The sequence below is a fragment of the Marmota monax genome, unplaced genomic scaffold (assembly GCF_021218885.2).
Source record: "Marmota monax isolate L192 unplaced genomic scaffold, Marmota_monax_Labrador192_F-V1.1 WCK01_AAM20220418_F8-fsc00082, whole genome shotgun sequence".
NCBI classification, from domain to species: domain Eukaryota; kingdom Metazoa; phylum Chordata; class Mammalia; order Rodentia; family Sciuridae; genus Marmota; species Marmota monax.
In genome coordinates this window covers 3,320,854-3,343,173 of record NW_026695207.1, presented here as the reverse complement: position 1 = coordinate 3,343,173, position 22,320 = coordinate 3,320,854, and the positions used below count along the sequence as shown (strand labels likewise).

Sequence of the window (22,320 nt, the reverse complement as noted above, 5' to 3'; positions counted from 1 at the left end):
GAGCGTTCAATGAAAAACCAATGCTATTTCTTTTAATAGGAATAACACATGGTTGTGACTTATTATTTAAAAAAAATAGTTTTTAGGTTAATATTTTAGAAAAAAAAGTTTTTTATAATGTTAAGATTCGTGTTTTAACGTAAGCTCCCAGAATTTGGTTACTGTTTAATATACCTTCCTGGTTCTCATCCTAGCTGGATTCATGCAAGTGGCTAGCAGGAGGAGCGATAATTGTCCACCTTGGTGGAAAATAAAAACATTGTGTTCATTGGTTAGGTCTTATGGTTTGGGATCAGATCTTCTAGTTGTGCAGAAAAAAAAAGTGGGGATATTGTAGTTTAAAATGCTCAAGTTTAGGCTGGGAACATAGCTCAGTTGGTAGAGTGCTTGCCTTATATGCACTAGGTCCTGGGTTCTAATCTCCAGCACCACCAAAAAAAAAAAAAAGCTCAATTTCAGAAACTTAATTTTGATGGGACAGCCAGTCAGGCCACAGGTGGCGGTACCAGGGACAGAATTGGTCCCCAGGCTCACAGGAGACTGAAGCCACAATGTTGCTGAGACTTGCCCAGGACTGTGGTGCTGTGGCTGCTCTCCTCTGAAGCAGAGTTGGATGGGAAGCCATGCCTTGCAGAGGGCTTCTGTGAGGGCCAGGCTCTGAGACTGGGCGCCAGTGATCTAGGTAGGCAGTGATGTGTGCCCCAGACACCCTGTCTCCTCCCCTGGTGTTGAAATGCACAGTAATTCAGCATCTTGTTCTTGAGAGCTCTGTGCTGTACTAGTTTTCTGTTGCTGTGTAACAGTTCACCACAAACTCCAGCTTAGAGCAGCACTACTTTGTCTTAGTTAAATTGGGGTGGTGGACTCAGTTCTCTGCTCAGACTTGTAAGGCTAAAGTCGGAGCATGGGCTGGTTGCTTTTTCATCTGGTTCTCAAGGTCCACTTAGTAGCATGTTCTTAGTATGGCAGAGTTCACTTTCTTGCAGTGGTAGTTCTAGGTCCCTGATTCTTTGCTGACTGCTAATTGGACCCTCCTCCAGCTTCAGGGCACCTGTATTCTTTGGCTCATGGCCTTCTCCATCTTCAAACCAGCAAGGTGCGTTGAATCTCTTAGGCTGTCCCCTGCCAATGGGAGAAAGCCTTCTGCTTCTCAGGACTCACATGACTAGACGGGACCCGCCAGATACCCGCCTGCTGCAGCCACATACCAGTACAGTACGATCCTGGCATGACAGTCTCATTAGAGCCCCAGGTTCTGGGCATTAGGGTGCTGCCTGCTACAGGTGCAGATGTCCTTGCCTGGAGACTCTGTCCTCTGGACACTGAGGAGGCTCTGCTTGTCTTGTCCAGCATTTCTGTCTCTTGACTGGACTCCAGTCTGTTGCGGTAACTTGTATATTGCTGGGCCTGTCCTCTAGCTTGATTGTCACCTCTGGAATTGGGCAACTAGAGTGACCATGAGAGCAATGAGAATGTTTCTGTGCCTCTTGTAGATACACTATTTTTTAAAATAAGTCATTTAAGAAGCATTTACAGGAGACCCATGTGACACTTGAAAACATTGTGATTGAAAAATCCTGTTCATGAGGTGTCCTGCGTCGGCCAGTTTAGGAAAGTTGTCATTCCTGTGCAGGGGGGTTGGTGTTTCACCTCATTGTAGATGTACAACAGTCCATCTTTGCTTTTCAGAAGAGGTGGGTAACACTTGGCCTGCAGCCCAGGATCCAGGGAATGGTGACTTGCTCGGGACCTCAGCACTGTGCTTCCTTCAGGAGGAGCAAGAAGACCCCTCACAGTTCTTTTCCTGTCCTTTCCTCAGCCCTTCCCCATATTTGTGTGTTCCACTTACAGAGTTCAGTATCCTTCTGAGAAAACAGACCACGGCTCTCCTGGGTCCCTTCGGCCTGCATTCTCAGTGCACGCGTACACACACACACACACACCCAGACCCACACCAGGCACTGGACACATGTCAAATGAAAGACAGGACCTGCCAACTCAGGAAAGTTGGTGAGGGATGGCAAATCTACATGGTATTCATAAACCAGATGCTGGGGAAAACTTTTGTCGTCTTACACATTTTAAAAGTTTGATTGTCAATTCTGAAGGAATTAAATGCATAATAATTAATTGCCTATAGCAATTTATTTGTGCTTGCCTTCCTGAAGAGAGATTATATTGGTGTTATGTCTTGCAGTATAGAATGCAAAACAGAAAGTATTCAGGAAAGTAGGTCTCTGTGCAGACTATCTCACAGCTGACAGGGTGGACTAGAAGGAAGCACTCTTAGGGTTCCCTTGGCTAGGAACGTCCTTGATTATCACAACACATTTTTTTTTTTTTTTTTTTTTATTGTGGGTTTGTGGTTTTTTCCTTTCCCAAGACAGTGGCTCTGCACAACCAGGCATTCTCTCCTGTGGTTTAAGATTGGTGATTGTCTAAGTGATAGCGTGTTGAGTGTAGGTAGTATCTATCTCTGCATGCTTAAAAGATCCCAGATTATCATTGTCTTTCTGGAATCCTGTTGATTTGAAGGAATGGCCAGGGTGCAGGAGTTTAAGGAAAATGGAAAGTTATTTCAAATGGAAAGTAAAATGGATTTTGCCTCAAACCCATTCCCTGGTGTTGGGAAGCATGGCATGGCCTCCAGAGCCCGTGGTTGGCCCAGGACACACCTTCTGTAGTCTGAGTTTATTGGGTTCACCTCAGTTCTAACTTCTGAGCCTCCTTTTCCCCACCCAAGAAGCAGAGTCTAAGATGTCCACTTCACAGAGCGTCTCAAAGGAAGACCTAGAAGCGCTTTGTGAACTGCCAGGGGAAGGGTTAATGCCATTCCTTTCCTTCTTTCTCCTCTTCTCAAAGGAAGTTGAAACCCCAAATTAGGTGGTTCTTGTTGCCAGCAGGAAAAGCCTTTCACTTGGTCTTGGAAAATGCAGACAGCTTTCTCTTTTAGGCCAAAAGTTTTCTCTTGGAGAAACTAGAGACTAAAGTTCCAGTGTTGGAGAGGGGAGGAGGTGTAGGCACCGCCAGACTAAGGTGATGCTGTGGAAATTCTGGAAATCCTTCCTTGCACTGAGAGATATCTTTGATTTTTATAAACTTTAGCAGTGCAGTAGTGCTTGCTCTGCAGTATGTAAATAAGAACGGTCGCTCCCGGGGTCCTCGGGACTTGCTCAGGTGTGCACATGCTGTTGTGCAGCTGGTTCAGGGTACAGCTTGTTTCAGGTCACCTGTGCTTGCTTTCTCTGCTAACAGGGGACGGGCGAGTGGAGAGAAGTGCTGCTGTTTCTCTGGGCCCTCCAGCATGGTGTTCCATAGGTGGCGAAGGAAGACAGAGTGTGGGATGGGAGCATTCAGCTGGAAAAACACGGTACAGCAGTGCTTTGTGAAGAGGGCACGGTGGTGCTTGGACTGTCCAACACAGCAGCCACAGGCCCTACGTGGCTAGCCAGCACTTAAAGTATGACTGATGTGACCAAAGAACTGAATTTAAATTTTATTTAATTTCAGGAAAAATACATATGACCATACATTTGGACAGTGCTGAATTGGTGTGACTTTTAAGACTGTATTTGAAACATAGTGCTTGATTTGGTGACAGTTGTTGAAATAAATCACAACTCAAATGGCGGTAAAAAAAAATGTGTTGCTCAGCAAGTCTCCACTTGGAAAGCTCTAGTAATTGTGTTTGAGTTTCCAATGAAAATCCTTTCAAAAGGCTATTTTAATAACACATGAAGCATAAAATAGGTTCAAAGGTGAAGTGTAATTTGGAAGAATTTTTTTTTTTTTTTGGTACGGAGGATTGAACCCCCAGGGGTATATAACCACTGAGCCATATCCCCAGCCCTTTTTTATATTTTTATTTAGAATCAGGATCTCACTGAGTTGCTTAGGGCCTAAGTTGCTGAGGCTGGCTTTGATCCTCCTGCCTCAGCCTTCCAAGCTGCTGGGATTACAGGTGTGCGTCACCACCCCTGTATACTTGGAAAAACTTTTAAGGCGCAGATTGTTGGCTTGTGCAGTTACTGACAGTAGTCCAGGTGATCTTTTCTCCATCTGGACAGCTTCTTCAGTCACCAGCACCCAGTGCATCAATACATGGGGCTCTTTGGGGCTGTTGCTCTGCTGGATTTTCCTTCATGAATTTGCAGATCATAGCGGTGAGATGAGCAGTGTCACTCCCATTCTGCAGATAGAAAGCCTAGCCTAGAACGCCTAGTATGATCTGGCAAAGAGTGCAGAATTGGTAATGTCAGCCCAGGACTTATGTCTAAGAACTCTGAAGAGTGTCAGGTGAAAGAAGTATGACCAGGACTGGGGATGACATTTATCTAGTCACTGGCATACCTGATAAGGTATCTTGGGTAAAAGGGCTTTTCCTGTTTCCTAGAGGGAGAGATCAGAGTCACAGGCCATGGCGTAGTTCCTCTGGTGAGGATTCGTTGAAGGTCACCCAGTTAGGAAGGTGCTGGATCTGGAGAGGGGAGTGTGAGGAGAGTCCTCTGCTGCAGCGCACTGGACCCGAACTTTCTTCAGCTTTGCACAGTTGGCTTGAAGGAGGCAGTAGGGAGGGTGGGAGCCCAAGTGTTCTGAGCAGTTGCGTTCTGCACAGGTGGATCACCTGATGAGCTATTGACTTGCAGACTGTTGTTCTGTGCAAGGACTCTGGAAGATCTGAGGTGGGAATAGCAGTGGAGTGCACATCAGACCCCCAGGCAGGGGGCGTGACCTGCATCCCACAGACCTCTACAGCAGCTCCTGCTAGAGAGAGGTTAATCCTCAGGAGGTGGAAGCATTTTGGCCAAGGGCACCTAGAAATAGAACTGGGGACCACATGCAGGCCCTTAGTAGGGATAGCCGGGTTCCTCTCCACTGCCTCCCAGAAAGGGAGCTGAACTTGGTGAATTGGCAGAGATGGGAACTGTAGGACAGTACTGTAAAGATGTCTATTTTGGTAATGGACATCTTTAATGTTAAGCAACATGGATTTTCAAAAAGAGGAGAACAGGTAGGAGATGATAACCTAGAATATAAAAGAAGATACTTTGCATGGTCTGTGAAATTCAAGGAAATTCTAAAGTATAGCTATGAGTTACTCCATAAAAGAAGGCAAAAGGTGATCTGCCTAGAGTTCATGTTCCATCAAAGCCTGACTTGCAGGATACTGATGTATACACTGAAGTACAGTCAGGATGGACAGAAAGAAATGCTGAGACACTAAAGAATGGAAATTTGAGATAACTGTCAAGTGAGGTGAAGCCTTGGAATGAACTCAGGCTTGGGGAATTGTTAAGGATAAAAGGGGTCTTTCAGGAGCAATTTTAGAGTAAAACCATAGAAATTGAAAGGTCTGTGATGGGGCTGGGGTTATGGCTTAGTGGTAGAGCGCTTGCCTAGCATGTGTGAGGCACTGGGTTCAATCCTCAGCACCACTTAAAATAAATTAAATAAAATAAAAATATTGTGTCCATCTACAACTAAAAAATTAAAAAAGAAAAAAGAAAGGTCTGTGGTTGAGGAAGGTAACTTACTGTTCACAGACCTCCTTTACTAGGTGGGTGCTGCTGCTTTTCCCCTGTTCCCATCTGGCTGTGACGTTCAAAACTAGCTACAGTAGTGACCATTGCTGGCCTTCCTGAGTCTGTTCCCACACCGTGGGCCAGGCTCTGTTCTTGCTCCTTTATGTGGCCTCTCCTGAGGCCTCCCTGGATTCTCCCTGGAGAGAGTCTGGTGCACACTTCCAAAACAGAAATTGAGGCTTAGAAGCTAAGCAGAGGGCTCACTGGGGTCACAGCTGGTAGGTGCAGAGGCAGTGTTGGAGCCCAGTCACTCTGAGTCATTGCCCATCATCTTAAGTCACTGTAAATGCATAGCAGAAAGGGAATTGTCCAAAGAGGTAAGACTATAGGAAGAAGACAGTTACACTGAATTCCAGTTTCTGGGTCCAGAAAAGTGATGCTGACTTCTAAGGAGGAATTGCAGATTCTCATGAAGCTCTACCTAGCCTAGTCCCTGAAGTGGTCAGGTGCCCTGGAGGCAGACAGCTAGTGCCCTCATTTCCCCCAAAAGGAGTCTGAGAGTAGATTTGTACAGACCAGACGGGAGGACCTGGCACTGTCTCCTGTTGGTGAGAGTGGCTACTTTACAAGGCTGGTGACAACACTGCTGTGTGACACTGTCGCTTATGTTGCTAATCACTTTAGAGATTATTTCTAAGAGTGCTTTATGTTAATTTATAAACAATAACATTGCTTTTATAAAACTGATTTTTTTTTTTTTTTAAATCTCACCACTCAGAAATAACCAACGTACAATTAGGTGACTCCGGTTTTAGATCCCTCTTTCTCAACTTATGTGCCTCTCAATCCATAGACACATGAAAAAATAGGCACAGAAAAACTTTCATTAAAATCATGTTGTCTTTATTTAAAATTTGGTAAATTATTAATTTTGCTTAAAAGTGAGAGATGTACAACCTCAGATAGAAATACTAGTTTCTAAGAGGTATTGCTGAGACTAAGAACATGAAACATGGTAGAGATATTAGGTGGCTAAGTGCAAAAAAGTCATTTTCATGAAACATTGATTTGCCTGCCACTTTGCAGTTTGTAGAAATCAGATCTTTATGAATATATAAACCTCCCAATTTGTATTACATTATTTATGTAATAATGGCACATTTAATTTATACATAATAATGTACACATTGCCATTATTTTTAAGCATTTGTATTTTGTTCTCTAGTTATACTCACTAATATTTATTGCCCTGAGTTCCAAGTCCTTTTCTCAGAACTTTACTGTGGGTTTATTAAATCCCCATAGTAGTCCTTGTGGTGTACCAGGATGCCCCTGTTCCACATGAGGGGATCCAGGCACAGAGTGTCTGAGGGTCTTGCAAGGTTGGTGGCTGAAAAGCAGCAGGGCGCATGCTGACCAGGCAGTCCAGGCCTCCCTCCTTGGTGCGCCTTGGTCCTGTGTGCAGACTGGTGCTGGCCTGTAGGACTCCCAGGGCTTCTGGAGGTCTCCGCCTTCTCACTAGTTCTCAAGGCTGGTGCTGCCCCTTTGTGCCTGCTCGCCTGTTCCACTCAGCTTTGTAGGGCCTCGTTTTCCCTGTGAAGCATCACAGTGTTCCCAGCTGTGACGTGGTGAGTTGCTCTGCCGTGATCCTGGCATCTTGTCCTTGTCCTGAGCCAGCCCTGTGCTTCTTTGCTCCATCTGCACATAGGAGCCACTGCCAGTGCCGCTTTGTTGTGTGTGCTGAATGGCCAGGGTTTGAAGGAAGAGCCGGTGGGGCTGCATTCCCTGAAGTCCGCTGTACCTCGCCACCAGTTGAATGGCCTCCGTGGCCCTGAGCCATGTGTGCTGCCCTCATTTCTGGCTTACAGTTGTGGCCGGTGACTGATGGCTACTGTCTGGACCACACCTCCATCTGCATGTGGTCCTCTGGAGAGTGTAGTCTGCTCAGACCCTGCTGGTGAGCCTTTGTTGTAGGAGGCAGACCTCCTGGAGTCCTGCTGCCTTGTTGCTGTGGTCACCATTTGTGGGTGGGAACACCTGGATGGCTGCCATCACTTGCTTGACTGCTTGCCCTGTCTTCTGTTACTGGGTGCAGTAGCTTCTTGTGGCCTCTTCCTCTGCCTGTCTCCTTTCTAGCTTGTTGACCCCCCCCCCCAAGTCTTTCTGCAGCACCAGGCACTGTACTGGTTTCTTTCTGACTCTCAAGTCTTTTTTTTTCCTGCATGGTCACTAGTTCTACTGTGTGTAGGGCTCTGACCCCTCTCCTGCTCCCTCCCTCCTACTATGGCACATTTCTGTGGTGTGGTCGCCAGTATTTACCATGCGGTGCTGTGTGGTGCCGTGCCGTGCCCTGCCCGTGGGTACAGTACGTTCTTAGGAAGCCCCTCTACCATACTTGGAACTTCCTCTTTTTGCCCAGGCTGCAGGCCTGAAAGTCCGGCCATGTTTTGGGCTGTCTTTGGCCTGCTGGCGCTGTGTGGTGGAGAGCGGAGGTTGGAGTGGGCGGTGGGCTTCCCTCATTGGGGTCTGGACTGTGTGCCCTGAATAATTTCGACTTTCTGATGGCTCATTTCTCTTGGTCAAGTCTTGTCTTTTGTGGAACTGGGTTTTCTCGACTGCCTTGTGGCCTCCTGTTTGCCCTATAGTCAGTGCACTGGGGGCAGGGGCTCACTCTGAACTCTAACATTAGCTCAGGCATTTGCCTGCTGTAGGCTGGGCTGCTCCCTCTCTTTCTGGTCTCACTTGGGGTCCTTGTCCCACTGTACTTGTCTGGCTGCTTCTCCTTCCTACCCAGCCTTAACACCAGCTCCTGGGAGGCTGTCCCTGGCCACTCATCCTGAAGTAGTCTTGCTCGTGGCTGTGTGCCACCAGGCTAAATTTATACATGTGTCTTTTGGGTATATTTTGATTATTCACTTGTCTTTCCCTCTCCTTGTCGAGAGCAGGGCCTGGCGTGGCTCTGTCTTGCTCCTGCTCTGCCGGCTCTCAGGGCAGAGCCTGCAACGTGGTAGGTTTGCAGTGAGAGAGCCGCTTCTGCTTTCTCAACTTTAGAACTGAGGTAAGTGTGTGCGCCCATTAGGTTCTCTTCTCTCATTTTCTCTCTTGATTTTTTTCCTTCTGTCTGTAAGTTCTATTAACTGTTGAACCTGCCCGGTTGCCCTTTTTCTTTCTGTCATTTGGCGGGGCCCCAGAAGGTTGAGTGCTGGGGAAGAAGGCAGGTGCTGCTGCTGCCCCTGTCCAGGGTCGCATGCCGGCTGTGTGGCTGAGGCCAGTTAGCGTGCAGAATGGATGGCCGTGGTGGTTATTGGGGTCACACAGAGTGACGTGTGTCATACAGTGAATGCCTGGGCAGAGAGGCAGATGGCAGCTAGGAAGAATAGTAGTGTGGTATCACTGCTAGTGAACGGGAGCATTTCTTTCCATGGGTCTGAATGCGTCCTGGAGTCCTTCCTGTCTGGTCCAGATGCAGTGCCTCTGGTGAGAACCCTGGGACCTCTGGAGCTTGTTGGCTGTACTGCCCGGGGCAGGTGCTCCCTTAGCACACAGTTGTCCTGGTGCTCAGCTTCCACATTGGCACAGTTTTCCTGGGATTGTGGGGTAGCTTTCAGGAGTCTGGATTTGCAGATGGGGTGGGATGGGTGCTGCTGTCTCAGGTGGTTTCTAAAACTGGTGACTTGGGGTGGCATCTATTCTTTGATCTTTGTGATAGGTGAGTGTGGATTAATAAAGCTGAAGTGCTGGTACTTGTTCTGGTTGCTATAAAAGCAATAATAAACACACTGAGAAAAATTTGGAAAATACAAAGTAGCTATTCATGATTTTGCTATAATTCACATTTGAGCATATTTGTTTTCATTATTTTCAATGTTGCTTTAATTATGTAACGAGTGTTTCATTTTGTATTTGTTAGAATCTAATTCTGGAGGAGAGTTTTGACCAGTATTTCTCCTGTCATGGACAAGCTCTTTCACACAATTAAAAAATATTGTATAATGCTACATTGTTTACTGAGTAATTGGAGGATTATATTTATACTTTTCCCTCTTGGTTAGAGTACCACAGTGACCTCTTGTTTCTGTGTCTGGTCACTTCCTGGGTGTGGGCCGGGTTGGATAAGGGTTCAAATTGAAGAGCTGCTCAACTCTGCCCTCAAGTCCTGGCTCTGTAGTCTCAGGCCAGTCCACCACCTGTCTAGTGAGTCCTGATTTAACTTTCTCATCTGTAAAATGGAGACACTATTATCTGCTTCAGGAACTGTTTGGGAGATCTGAGGAATACTGGTGAGGTAGCTGTGGTATACCCAGAATACTGAGTTTGGGGATTCCTGCCTTTTATTACACATTTTTGTTCCAAACAGTAACCCTCACTTATCTTTCATCCAGAGTAAGGATGTCTGGAAGGATAACAGGGAGGAAAGCTGTTTCCATTTCAAAACTGATCTCGCTGCCTGAGCTACCAAGCTGGGCTTGGGGACTGTGGCTTCCAGATACTTCTGCAGTTTCACAGTGGTGGGGGGTTCCTTCAGAACAGCCCAGAGTGGTCTGCAGTGGTCAGTGGTTGTAATGTGACTGTGCTGTAAGACTGGCCGGCCAGCCAGGGAAGCCAGAAGGTGAGGCTCTGTGACAGCCCCTCTGGGCCTCTTTGATCCCCAGCTGCTCCCCTGGCTGCCAGCGTTTGCAGAGTCTGCAGGTCCCCAGCTGTGAGTTCTCACAGACAGTGTGTTAGGAGATGACCCCCTCAAGCTTGTGGGGGGCTTTGCTCTCAGTTGGTCCAGTCTGTGCTAAGCAAGGTGGGGTACCCATCCCTGGGTTTGCCACCTCTGTGCCTGAGACTCAGTGCTTCTTAGGCTTGTGATAGAGTGACTAGAAATGATTTTTAGTAGTGGGACATGGGTACCCTGGGTTGGTGGATTGCTGGTGTTGGCTTCGTCTTGGTGTCAACAGAGTTCTCTTTGTAGATCTCTTCATTGGTACGGGGCTTAGCCAGCGTGTGGACTCCCATGTTAAATACTTCCTCCATGGCTTTACTCCTCTAAGCTGCTTCTTGTACCTAAGATCTAGCTCTCTCTTCTGAGGGGAGGAAAGGCTTGTTGTGGTTTGTGCTCCACTGAGTGGCCCCAGGCCTTTGCTTGAAATTTGCAGTGTGGTTGGTTTTGCTCTGCTAGGGGAGATGAGTGTTGGTGTTTCCCATGCTGCACAAAGGTATCTCTGTTCACCAGACTAGGCTCTGAAAGGCTCTTGGATGTCCACCTGCTGCAGTGTCCATGTGACTGACCCCAGAAGGAAATCTGAAAGGGAAGATGAGAGAAGGCTCCTTTTCCCTGGAAGCTGAGCTTGTGTGGACCAGAGCCCCACATTGACTTCAGAGCAGTGGAGCCCTTCTGTCCTGGTGTGTTGTTGGCCTTGACCTATCTAACCTATCACTTCAGCAGACTCAGCTGCCCCAGGGAGTGTACTGCATGGACGACGAACCTCTCAGTCCAGCTGCTGCTCCTGCTGCTCTCCAGGGCTGTGCCTCTCTGGTGCCCAGCCGTCAGCCCTCCTCCTCCGCGAACTCTCCTGGGGCCTTGACTGCTCTCCATTCATATTTGAAAACACCCACAGCTTCATTCAGAGCTCTGTGTGCAGGGAAGCCGGGGCAGGCTCTGACAGCAGTGGTGGGTGCCCTAGAAACACTGATGGTTCTCATTTAACGTGTCAGTCTATTTTCTTTCACTTATTCTGAGCCTAGATTTAAAAAAAAAAAAAAAAATCACGTTCAGAGCCCGCTTCAAGATTTACTAATTTGTGCAGATACTAGTTGCCTTATAACATAGTTAGAGATAAGTAAAAATGCTTTCTAATTAGCCCATTAATTGCATCAGTGAAGGGATGCTTTGAAGAGGATCATCACCCCTCTGATTAGTAGAAGCAATTCAGTCATTCCCTTGTGGGTGTTGGGACTTATCATTTGCTAAGCAACCTGCGCTTTCCAGACCTTGTCCGTGTAACAGAGCAGGTTTGGAGGTGTCGTTTTACTCTGATTGCATCAAAGCATGTCATAACATCTATAAAACTGCTGTAGTTAAGGCCTCGTAGTTTTACTGATCCATTGTTTTCTGGCAAAATGCAGGCAGCAACCTTGTGGAGTTGGAGTGAAGGAGCCCAGATTTCTGAGAAGGCTTTTGAAGGAAGAGTGAGAAGAGGGAGAGAGGGAATAAAGTAATAGTTGACAAGGGTTTCCAGCATTTTCAGTTGCATTTTACATCATAAAAGGAGGACTGGGAACTGAGGTCAGGTACAATTCATAAAATCACCTTTCCCCCTAGGACCTGGAATTCACAGGAGTCACGGGCTGTTCAGTGTAAGCCAAGGCAGGTGAATAGGTAGCAGCAGGACCGTGGACCCAGGGGTGAGCTGGGAGCTACAGCGCGGCCTTCGGGGGCACCTGCTCCTGGCTGTGGGTTTAGGGCTGACGTGTCTGTGGCCACACTGGAGGATGGTGCGCCTTTCTTTCTGACCTTTCTTTTCCCTTAAGGAAATGTTGAGTGACTCCTGACCTTTGACCAGTAGTTTGCTTAGAGAACCCCTTGGGATGCAGAATTTCAGGAGCTGCCCCAGTGAGCAGAGCCACATGTGTCCCCATGCAGGATGCTCCACTCACCATCTGGGTGTCCTTCCGCCATGTTCTCTCCATAGCCATTTAATCTCAGTTGTCCTTCCTGGGGCTGTGGGCTCTGGTCTGTCCCCTGTTTCTCTGCATGCTGACTTAACCACGGCGCAGTTGCCAGCCAGTCTTTATTGGGTCGAATACAGAGAAGTCACCTTTGAACAAGGTGCACATTGTGCTTGGTCTGAGTGGAGGTCAGAGCCACAGGGGCTGGGAGTTGGGCACAAGCCAGCTTAGCCCAGGGCAGAATGTGTTCTTCCCTGTGCGGGTAGTGGGCGAAGGATGCTGCCCCACCACTCCCATCACTCCACATCTGTGGCTGAACCAACCAGTCATCCTTGGCTTTGATTCAGACCTGGACAGTTGGGAACCACTTAATTCAAGCAGCTCAGCTTCTGCAGGTGAAGGTCATCCTGGGATGGTCGTCTGTTTTCGTCAATAGCTGTATTATCTGTTAAGTGATTTAGTTTAGTTCTCTGTGGTCCTTCCTTTGCTCTTAAAATAGCACAGTGATTTGGGCTTCCTCAGTACGTATGGTGAGCGTGCACTTGATACCGAGACATCAGAGGCTATCAATCTTGCTTTTGGGTACTAGAAACAGAAATTTGTGAAACTTATTAACATTGTGAAAAGTCAGTTATTACCTCTTGAATGGGTTTGGACCCTTAAGGAAGTGATTGTAAATGAGAGCTATCTTTTTTGTTGGTTTGTTTTTCAATTTTTAGTACAAAATTATACTGGAAAATAATGTTTTTGTATTGTTCTCTAATAGTTTCATGATAAAAACTAAAATTCACCCAAAACCTCTGGTCTCATCATTTCCATCCTTAAAATAACCAGACTGTGAAGCGCTGGGCTCGCTCCACTGTGAGGTGTCTGCAGGCTTCCTGCAGAGGAGTCTCCAAGCTCACCTGGTCTGTGTGGGCAGGGCTGTTGCTGGAGCTCAGGATTCACTTCTCCAGGATGAGCCATCAGAATCTTGCTGCCTTATGTGTCCATTGCTTGCAGGGTTCCTTTTCTACACGACAGAAACCTCAAACTGAAGACAAAACCTAGGACTCCACAGGAAGCTCCAGCCCACTGCAAAGCAGCATAGCTCTGCTCCTGGTGGGTGCGCGGCCCATGTGTTCTCCCTGCAGCATCTGCAGCTGGCCTGCAGCTTGGTGCCTCTCGGAGAAGGCATCCGTGTGGCACAGAACCTTCCTGGGTCATTCGCCAGAGCTGGGGGATGTCAGGCCACAGTGTATGGAGATGAGATTAACGCAGTAAACACCAGGGCTCCAGTGCACCTTCCTGCCCCACTTACCTCACTCCACATCTGGCTGTCTTTCTCAGGGCTACCCGGGTGCCCCCATTGCTGGAGCCCCAACCATCAGTCGGTGCTCCACAACTCAGGAGAGAGGAAAGGACAGGCATGAGTGACTTAGGAAGTCCTCCCAGGGGCTCCACCGGGGGCTCCACCAGGGCCTCCACCAGGCTCCCTGGCCCCTGAGGCTGTGGAGGAGGCGGTCAGCCTAGGCCCTCTTTCTTGGTGCTGCTGTCTGCCACAGAAAGCTTCTCCTTGGGAGCAGCCTGGCTGCAGATCTGGAGGCCAGCAGTGTCCTCCAGATCTTGATTTTGAGACTGAATGTCAGTGAGCTGAACTGAGCTTGAACTCCAGGAAGTCTTGATGCCTGCATTGTCTGCAGATAGGAGGCCTGGTGTGGTTTCATGCCGATGTCACCTCACTGAAATTCCCTGGGGCTTTTGTTAAGTGGGAAGAAGAAGCAAAAGATTAAAACTTTTCATTAACAGAGTTCTGTGGACCATCTTGGAGAATGGAACCTGTGCGTATTTCCAGTATTGAGAGGCGTAGCCTGGTAAAAGTGCACTTGTTGCCTGGCTGGTGGCACCTCACTATGGAAGTGGCTGGCTCTGTGTGTTCCACATCCGTGGAGTCAGGCAACTGCAGATTGAGAGCATTCAGAAGATCGTGTGTCTACTGAGCGTGGATGGACGTGTGTTTGCGGTCTTAGCAGTGTTTGTGTGGTGCTGTGAGCACCTGGGAGGATGTATGTGGGCACATGCAGGCACCACACCATTCTATATAAGCCACTTGGGCCGCCATGGGCTTTGGTGTCGTGGGTTCTGCAGCTAGGCCCTGACAGATACTGAGGGACAGCACAGTGTCATGCCCTTGTGTGTAGTTTTCCTAAAAACTACTGGTAATGTCGGTATGGAGTAAAATAATTCCCAGCATTTTATTTTGTGGTTCTGGGGATGGAAACCAGGAGCACTCTTCCACTGAACTACATCCCCAGGCCTTTATTTGTTTATTTTTTATTTTGAGACAGGGACTAAGTTGCTGAGATAGGCCTTGAATTTGTGATTCTTCTGCCTCAGCCTCCCAAATTGCTGGGATTACATGAGCATGCCTCCTGCCTGGGTAATTTCCCATATTTTATTTAGTACTGGTCACATTTTTATAAAAGGATTCTTGGCTGTGTGGGTCTCCTGTTGACAAGTCAAGTCGTCCTGTGGAGGGATAGAAGGAACTTCCATCATGATAGTTCATTGCAAGCAGCATAGAGCAGCAGCGACAAGGCCACACGAGAGATCTGGTGGCAGAGCCTGGTGGCTCCGTCCACATGCATACTTCATTGCACACTGCAGCCCGTCACTGTCTGGGCACTGGTGCAAGCCCCTCCTGCTGGAGGTTGCCTCCCGGTGCTGGTGGACCCAGCCTGTCAGCTTGTGCTTGCAAGGAAGCGAGGGCCTGGGGAGGGATCTGGCAGCACGGGCAGAGGTGTAGTTTTGTTCGATTGCTCCGGTTCCATGCTGCTTCTCTACTGTGCCACTGGTCCACCTGGGTCTCCACCCAGCAACCCTCCAGGTTTCACAAAGAACGGGAGCCTGAGGCAGCCAGAGAGCTCTTCAGACTTTCCAATCCCTTCTCTGTCTTGGCTGCCAGCATAAGTCATACTCCCCAGTCCTTGGTGTCCCAGTAAACAGGGTCCGAGTCCTCTTGCCTGGCTCCCTCATCCTATAGACAACACGAGGCAGGCCCCCAGTGTTGTCCATTCTATTCTGAGAACACCAAACAAATATTCTTGGCTCTGCCTCATATTCATTACAACAGTCGCTAACGTCTAGGCTTCATTTATTGCAGATTTCAAAAAGGTGTGGAGATTGTCATATCTTATTGGGAGGACACAACGCTTGAAGTCAGGTGGCCTCTGTTCCTCTGGGCACATGGGCAGGCTGGGTCTTGCTGTCACACAAGTGCTAGGCCACCTGTTCTTGGCCCAGCAAGCAAGCAGACATCTGATCAAACACACCCAGTGCAGCATCAATCGCGTCATGTCTGCTGTGGAGGGTAGCAGGTGTCAGTCACCTTGCGCACTTCCCTCTCCCGAGTGTCAGGGATGGGGCTGATGGTGGGGGCTGCGTCTGAGGATGCCTGGGCAGCACGGAGGAGAGACTGATGACATTGTTGTGATTTCAGACACAACTTAAAAGAAGGTTGATAGCACATTCTGCTCCGCAGGTGGAGACCTGGAGGGGTGCTTTGGCCTGTTGGGGTGCCCTGTTTACTGGCTGTTTTGATGCGGTAAATCCCTGGGGTATGTATAGAATTTAGCACATTGGACTCGGGGCCAGGTGTTTGATTATTTTCAGCCTGTGTCTTTACTAACATGCCTCTAGGTTCCTTAGTCCTGTGGTCCTTAGCATGGGGCTGAAAGGCACAGGAGAGAGGTGCCTCTTGATGGCCCTGGTTGTGCTATTCTCATGGAGAGCCCAGGGCTGCCTCCCTGCTGAGCTCTGCAGCAACAGTGAGTCTGAAGTTGAAGGGCACCCCACCAGACACCTTGCTGACAGAGATGGCGGCCTGCAGCTCCTCCAGCTATGGCTGTTGACCTTCTGGCTGGGCATAGCTGTCCTGCCTACATTTCTAAATGGCAGGAATTAGGAACACTTTCAATTGAGGTGGCACTGCTTTTGTGGAGTATGCCATGGAGGAGAAAGACCAGGGCCTACTGTGTGGTTGGTACTCAGTAGCTGTGAGAAGATGGAAGCTCTACTCTGAGAGTTTGCAGTTTGACATATAATTTGGAAAACATGGTTTAATGTTGTATGAGTTCTACCTTTCTGGATTTATTAAAAACGGCTTGTGGCTTTGCATCGAGAATGTGCCTGGGTGAGGGTTTCTTTCCTTTTTTTTCTTTTAAGTTAAATGAGATGGAATCGGGTCTCAGGATGGCCTGACACTATGGCCCTGCAGTGAAGAAGGGCCTCCAGTATTTGCACTCCTCCTCATGGAGTAGGCCTGACCAGCCTGTAAGCTTCCTTTGGGGTCTTTGGAGGGATGACTTCAAAGGGTGTTTTCAGGGGTGGAGGATACTTGGGTGAGAGACAGTTGAAATTAACCTTGAATAAGCATCAGACTGTGAAATAAGGTGATGTCAGTCAGTTGCCTGTCTAGCTTGGCTTAATAGGTTCTGTCAAAAACTATTCCTTGCTCTATGCAGACTGCTTTTCTAGCTGTGGAGCTGACCACATTTTATTTTTGTCTTTTACTATTTGCTTTGTTAATCAAACAGAAGCAGGTGGATTTGATTTGCTGTAAGTCCTCAGATTGGATTGCTTTGCCTCTTCCCATCTCTAATTAGTCTCTTAAAGTTGAAAAGGTCGATAGTCCTGTCTTCCTGCCAGCTTGCCCCTTACCTCACTCCACAGGCTGGTGCCATCCACCGCGGGGCTGGCTCCTTGAAGTCCACTGTGGAGGTGTGAGGTGGTCCTCGAATCTCACTTCTCATGGTGTGGAGCTGGCTACTCCCGCTGGGTTGTCTCCTCCTCACTCAAGCCTGAGGAGCAAATGCTGGGTGTGTGTTAGACCACGTGCTTGCCACCTCCAGTGTCTGCTGCTCTGTGACGGAGGTGATGTATCAACACACGACTCAGCAGAGTGTCACAGGCTCTGGCAAACCTTGTCTGCTGTGATGGGCTCAAGGGCTCCCAGGGACACATGTCCTGTTCTTCTCTCAGGCCTTCGATGCTCCTTAGTGTGAGGCACCTAGGGAGGTGCTGATGGGGCCTGGGGCTGGGTCCCACCTTTGGCCATCTCCTGTGCTGCCCTGCATACCTTGTAAGCCTCTTTCATTTTTTGTATATGTCATTCTTTCATTTTTAATGTAAAGTCGTTAACATTTTTTTTTTTTAATGTATCTTTTAAAGGCCAATTGGAAATGTATTGATATTTGGTATTGACCCAATTCCCGCGTGCTAAGTTGTGGTATTGAATCATTCGGTGTAATTTCATCCACCAGAGTTTCACTTCATTAGATTTTCAGGGGAGGAAAGAAACAGGGTTGTGACCAGAAATATGTGTTCATGCCATACTGATCTAATGCAATGGGAAACATTCGAGTGTAATTCTAACTCTAGGATGTTTTCTCTTTTATTCACCAGACTTCATGAGGAAATAATTGACTTTTATAACTTCATGTCCCCTTGTCCTGAAGAAGCAGCCATGAGAAGGGAGGTGGTGAAGCGGATCGAAACTGTAGTCAAAGACCTCTGGCCAACGGCTGATGTGGGTATCTTGGGTGTCACACAGCACATTCAGGTCCGCCGCAGCTGTTCCTGTCAGCTGGCTGCACAGACCGGGGTTTCTCACAGCCAGGTGGCCCTCCAGGCTGTCCGGGGAGGGTGCGTTTCACTGCTCCTGCTCCAGCGCCAGCCCTCTGCTCTGCAGCTCGCTGGTGCACACACAGGACCCCTGGCCTGAGGGATTGTTTTCTTAAACTGTGTGAAGGCTGTTCTTGCATTAAATTCACCTAGAGGCTGGAGAGCTTATCCCCTTCCCCGACCCAGCCTCTGTCCCACCAACGTGAAGGCATGTGGCGCAGTTTGTGACCACTGCAAGTATTTCCTCACCTGTTGCTTTCCCGTGAACGTCCAGGTGTGGATTAAGGAAGATTGTGGGTGATGGGACAGCTTGTGCCCCTGACCAGGTTGCTGATGACCCTCAGGCCTCCTGTTTTGACCGTCAGCCTGGCCTACCAATGACCTGACCTGCACAGGGAAGGGTGACCGTCTGCTGGTCGGAGCCCTGCTGCCAAGCTGTGTACATGCTTAGTGGGCAAGGGAGCATCTCTTTTAAAGCAATACAATTGCTTAAATAAGGCTGTAAGCTTCAGTGCCCTAGAACAGAGCCCTGCCCGGTACTGTAACTGTAGCTTTGAGAAATTACTGGAAGGTTGGAAACAGGCTTTGGGAAGTCCGCATCTGTGAGTTGATATATATATATATATATATATATATATATATATATATATATATATATAAAATGTTTTTTTTTTTTTTTCCGAGGACCATAGTGATTTCATCTCTTTAATATTGAATCCTAAAAATATTTCTGGGGCTGGTCTTTAATACAAAGACATAAGGAATTTTCTTGTTGGTTGTAGGATTTTCACTCTCCTCAATTTCCAAGGTGGCTTTACTATTTACCAAGAGGATAGTGAGGCCTTTTGGGAAGTCTGCCTACTGAATTGTGGTGCCTGTTTTAACAGAGCCCCACTTTCTTTCAGGTGCAGATATTTGGCAGCTTTAGCACAGGTCTCTACCTTCCAACAAGGTGAGTAGCACATCACACTGCACAGGTTAGTGTTCGTGCTTCTGGGGGCAGATGGTGTGCACATGAAGGCTGAAACACGGTTCCTGGTGGTCAATTGAAGTCTAAAAATGACAGCCAAAGGAAAAGTTTGAAGGCCCAAGGAGAAAATGGACAGAAAGTAAAATTTAATTTCCTCTTACACTTAATGTGTTGGGGAACAAAAATGCTGGATGTGAGAAGCAGAAGAAAAATGAGAGGTTTTAGTCCATTTTCTGCTGCTGTTACAAAATCCCAGAGACGGAGAATAAGTTATAATCAACAGGTTCATTTGCTTTTGATTGTGGAGGCTGTGGAGTCTGAGCTCCAGAGGCCATATCTGCAAGCACCATCTCTGTGCATCATCACGTGGGGTGGGGGGCAGACCGCTTCACACGGCAACCCTTAATCCACTCCTGAAGGCCCTGCCTCAGCACAGGCAGGTTTCCCATCCCATGACAGTGTAGGTTCTGGAGGGACTGCAGGGACGTTCAAGGCACAGCAGGGACTATGGGAGTAAACACAGTGGAGAATGTTCTGCTGATGGTTTGGGGGGATGTTTTTGAAATACTGCTTTATGAAGTGGTAATGAAGGACTGGGTGTGTAGCTCAGTATAGAGCAGCGTACCTGGCAGGCAGAAGGCCCTGTGTTTGACCCCCAGCACCAGTAAATAAATAAATAAGTAAATACATAAAGTCTTAAGAAACAAAATTCTACTTAATATTTTTTGAGGATTTTTTTTTATGATAGAAAAATGTAAAGTTCACATTATTTTCAGTGTCTTCTCATTAAGGACTCATGATATTTAAATAAATTTCTTGTGATTGTTTCTGTTACCCGTGGCTGGTTAGCATCTGCAGGCTGAGAGGCTGTGATGGCATAATTTTGGGGTTGGTGTTGGCAGGGACAGTGGGGTACTGAGCAGATCCAGGGCACTCAGAGATCCCTGGGCCAGGAAGCATGGTCCGGTGTGGGCAGCCCAGGAGTGGGTGCTGGGAAGTATGGGCACAGTGTGGCTTGGAGGGAGTTTTCTTTGTAACCCCCTGGGTAACTTGGTGCTGTTGGGAAAAGCTTTCTATCCTCTGCTCTCCATCATGACACATAGTCGTAAGCTGTGCCGCACGTTCCCAAGGGAGGTGCGTGTCATGGGATTGTGTCGTGGCTCAGGGGAGGCGTGGTTGATATGTGCTTTCTCATCTGCCCAGTGACATAGATCTGGTGGTCTTTGGAAAATGGGAACGCCCTCCTTTACAGCTGTTGGAACAAGCCCTGCGGAAGCACAATGTGGCTGAACCGTGTTCCATCAAAGTCCTTGACAAAGCTACAGTGAGTATATGGGCTCTGCCTGGGGGGAGCCTCCTCCTCTGGTTCCCTGAATGACTAACCCATGCTGTGTTTCCATAGTTCTCTATTTCTGGAGTAAATGTGATTATTATGTTCATGGTTATTAGCTGAGAAAAGGTTTAGTGACAGTCTGAACTGTGGAAATTTGTGAATCTTCAGACTGAATATATCCCTTGTGAGTGTGGATAAGAAAAGGAGAGACATGTCTACAGAGGGAACACCACACTGGGTGCCGCCCATTTTGGAGTGTATATTTCAGTGATCACGCTGACATTTATGATTGACTTGGAAGAGATTGCCGTCTGCTAATTTATATTCCAGAAAGTAAACTTCCTGTACTTTTTGCTGCTAACACTGCATGTGGAAAGCCTCTTGCCCTGGGGAGAAACTGGAATGGAGACTGCTTCCCATGTGTGCTTGTTCAAGAATAGCAGTTCAACATGGAAGCAGCTTAGGGCCTGGAGGGCACTGACCTGTGATGTGACAGTCATCAGCTGAGCTGAGCTGTGCTGTGCACAGGCATTTCAGTCTTGAGCTGGAGCGTCCACTCATTCTCAGTGTGGTGATGTCCCACAGCGCTGGCAGATTGTCAGAGTTAAGGCTGGATCAAGGTACTCCACTTCCCTCCAGCGTCTGCTCTGTCAGATGTTTTCCCTGGGCACGAGAGGGAGTTTAAATAAAAACCAGGTGAACATCTTGATGCATTTTTACTCTGTGCATGCCATATCACTAGCATCTGAAGACAGGCAGTGCTTTGAGTCGTTGTTGTAATAATTTCTCTGTCCCAGTGGCCCTGCTGCTATAGCAGATTGGTTACTGAGTACCTTTCTTTGTGCTGTCTGAGGGCCAGTTTCTGCTGTTGACTGGCAGCTCTTCTCTGCTGTATACCCTCCAATAAAGCCATCATGGGCAGGAGCCTATGGGTCAAGGCTCTATTTAAGGCACAGTCTATTTGGAACAAGCATCCAAACATCAGTACTGTAGAGTTACTGCTCATTGCCAGAAGTTGACTGTGTCTATTAACGTATTCAAAAACTCTCAGCAGAAGTGGGGGACCATCACCAGGCCTGTGGTGTGGCATCTCCTCGGGGTGTATTCATGTGGGTTTGGGCCTTCCCACCTGCCTCCTCCTTCCATCAGACACCTGTTCTACTTGACCTGCCCCCTCCCTTTTTTCTGTAAAGTCATCATCGATGGGGTGGAGAGTGGGATGCAGAGCAAGAGTGCCACTGTGTGACCATTAGATGCTGGGGCTTGTTATAGTTTTCAGGGACCACTGAGATTAAATCCTGACAAAGGCCTCTTTTCCTTTTAAAAACTGGTATTCATGATGTCTAAGCTCTTCTGGGGAATAAGAAAGGAAACTAAAACTTCTGTACAACTTTGGAGACATTTTGAAGCCTGACTATGGAGGATGTTGCATATTAAAGTATAGTTTTTAAAATTAAATCTTTACAGGTACCGATAATAAAACTCACAGATCAGGAGACTGAAGTTAAAGTCGACATCAGCTTTAACATGGAGACTGGTGTCCGGGCAGCAGAGTTCATCAAGAATTACATGAAGGTATTGTCATTGGCAGGGCACAATCCACACAAGGGAGTCGAGGCTGACACTGGGTGTCCTTATTCTTTCACATGTTAAAAACCTTCACCTGAATGTAGGCGTCTTTACAATGTAGACCACACGCTGCAGCAATTTTCCTATAGATGCTCTGAAAGCATAGCTGTTTTTCAGATTTGCTTTTCTTACATCACCATTTCCTGAAATTGATTTTATTTTGGAGAGCTTGTTGAAGTGTGCTTTCCTGTTCCTGCAAAGTGATGTTGCCTGAGGTTGGTGTGCCACATTGACACATCTAATCCCAGGGTCCTTGGAGGTTGGAATAATCATGAGGAAGTTTAGAGTGACTCATTTTGGAGGCCCCAGTGCCCACGGGGTGAGGGCCTTCCCTGCTCCCCTTATGGCACAAACGTACTTAACCCCTCTGTGCCTGGAGCTCCTCAGGCAGGTCCCCCTCTGCCTTGGCATCACTGCCTGGGAAGGGTCTTCACTTGCAGATGCTCACAGCCCATTGGGAAATGTGTTCTTAGGTCCCTAAAATTGGGACCTATCAACTCACACTCTTGATGAGGATCAGTGGAACTTTGCTTTCTCTCATGAAATTTGCT

General features: G+C 47.8%; 1 protein-coding gene across 2 annotated transcripts in view; it reads left to right on the top strand.

Moving 5' to 3' along the window:
• The window catches only part of Tent4a (terminal nucleotidyltransferase 4A), a 41,188-nt gene that overhangs the window by 4,980 nt on the left and 13,888 nt on the right, over positions 1-22,320 (top strand). For both annotated transcript variants that reach the window (XM_046430367.2, XM_046430366.2), the window contains exons 2-5: positions 17,619-17,742; positions 18,743-18,789; positions 20,011-20,131; positions 21,608-21,715. In XM_046430367.2, the coding sequence (XP_046286323.1) occupies positions 17,619-17,742; positions 18,743-18,789; positions 20,011-20,131; positions 21,608-21,715 (400 nt within the window). The remainder of the gene's footprint in view (positions 1-17,618; positions 17,743-18,742; positions 18,790-20,010; positions 20,132-21,607; positions 21,716-22,320) is intronic.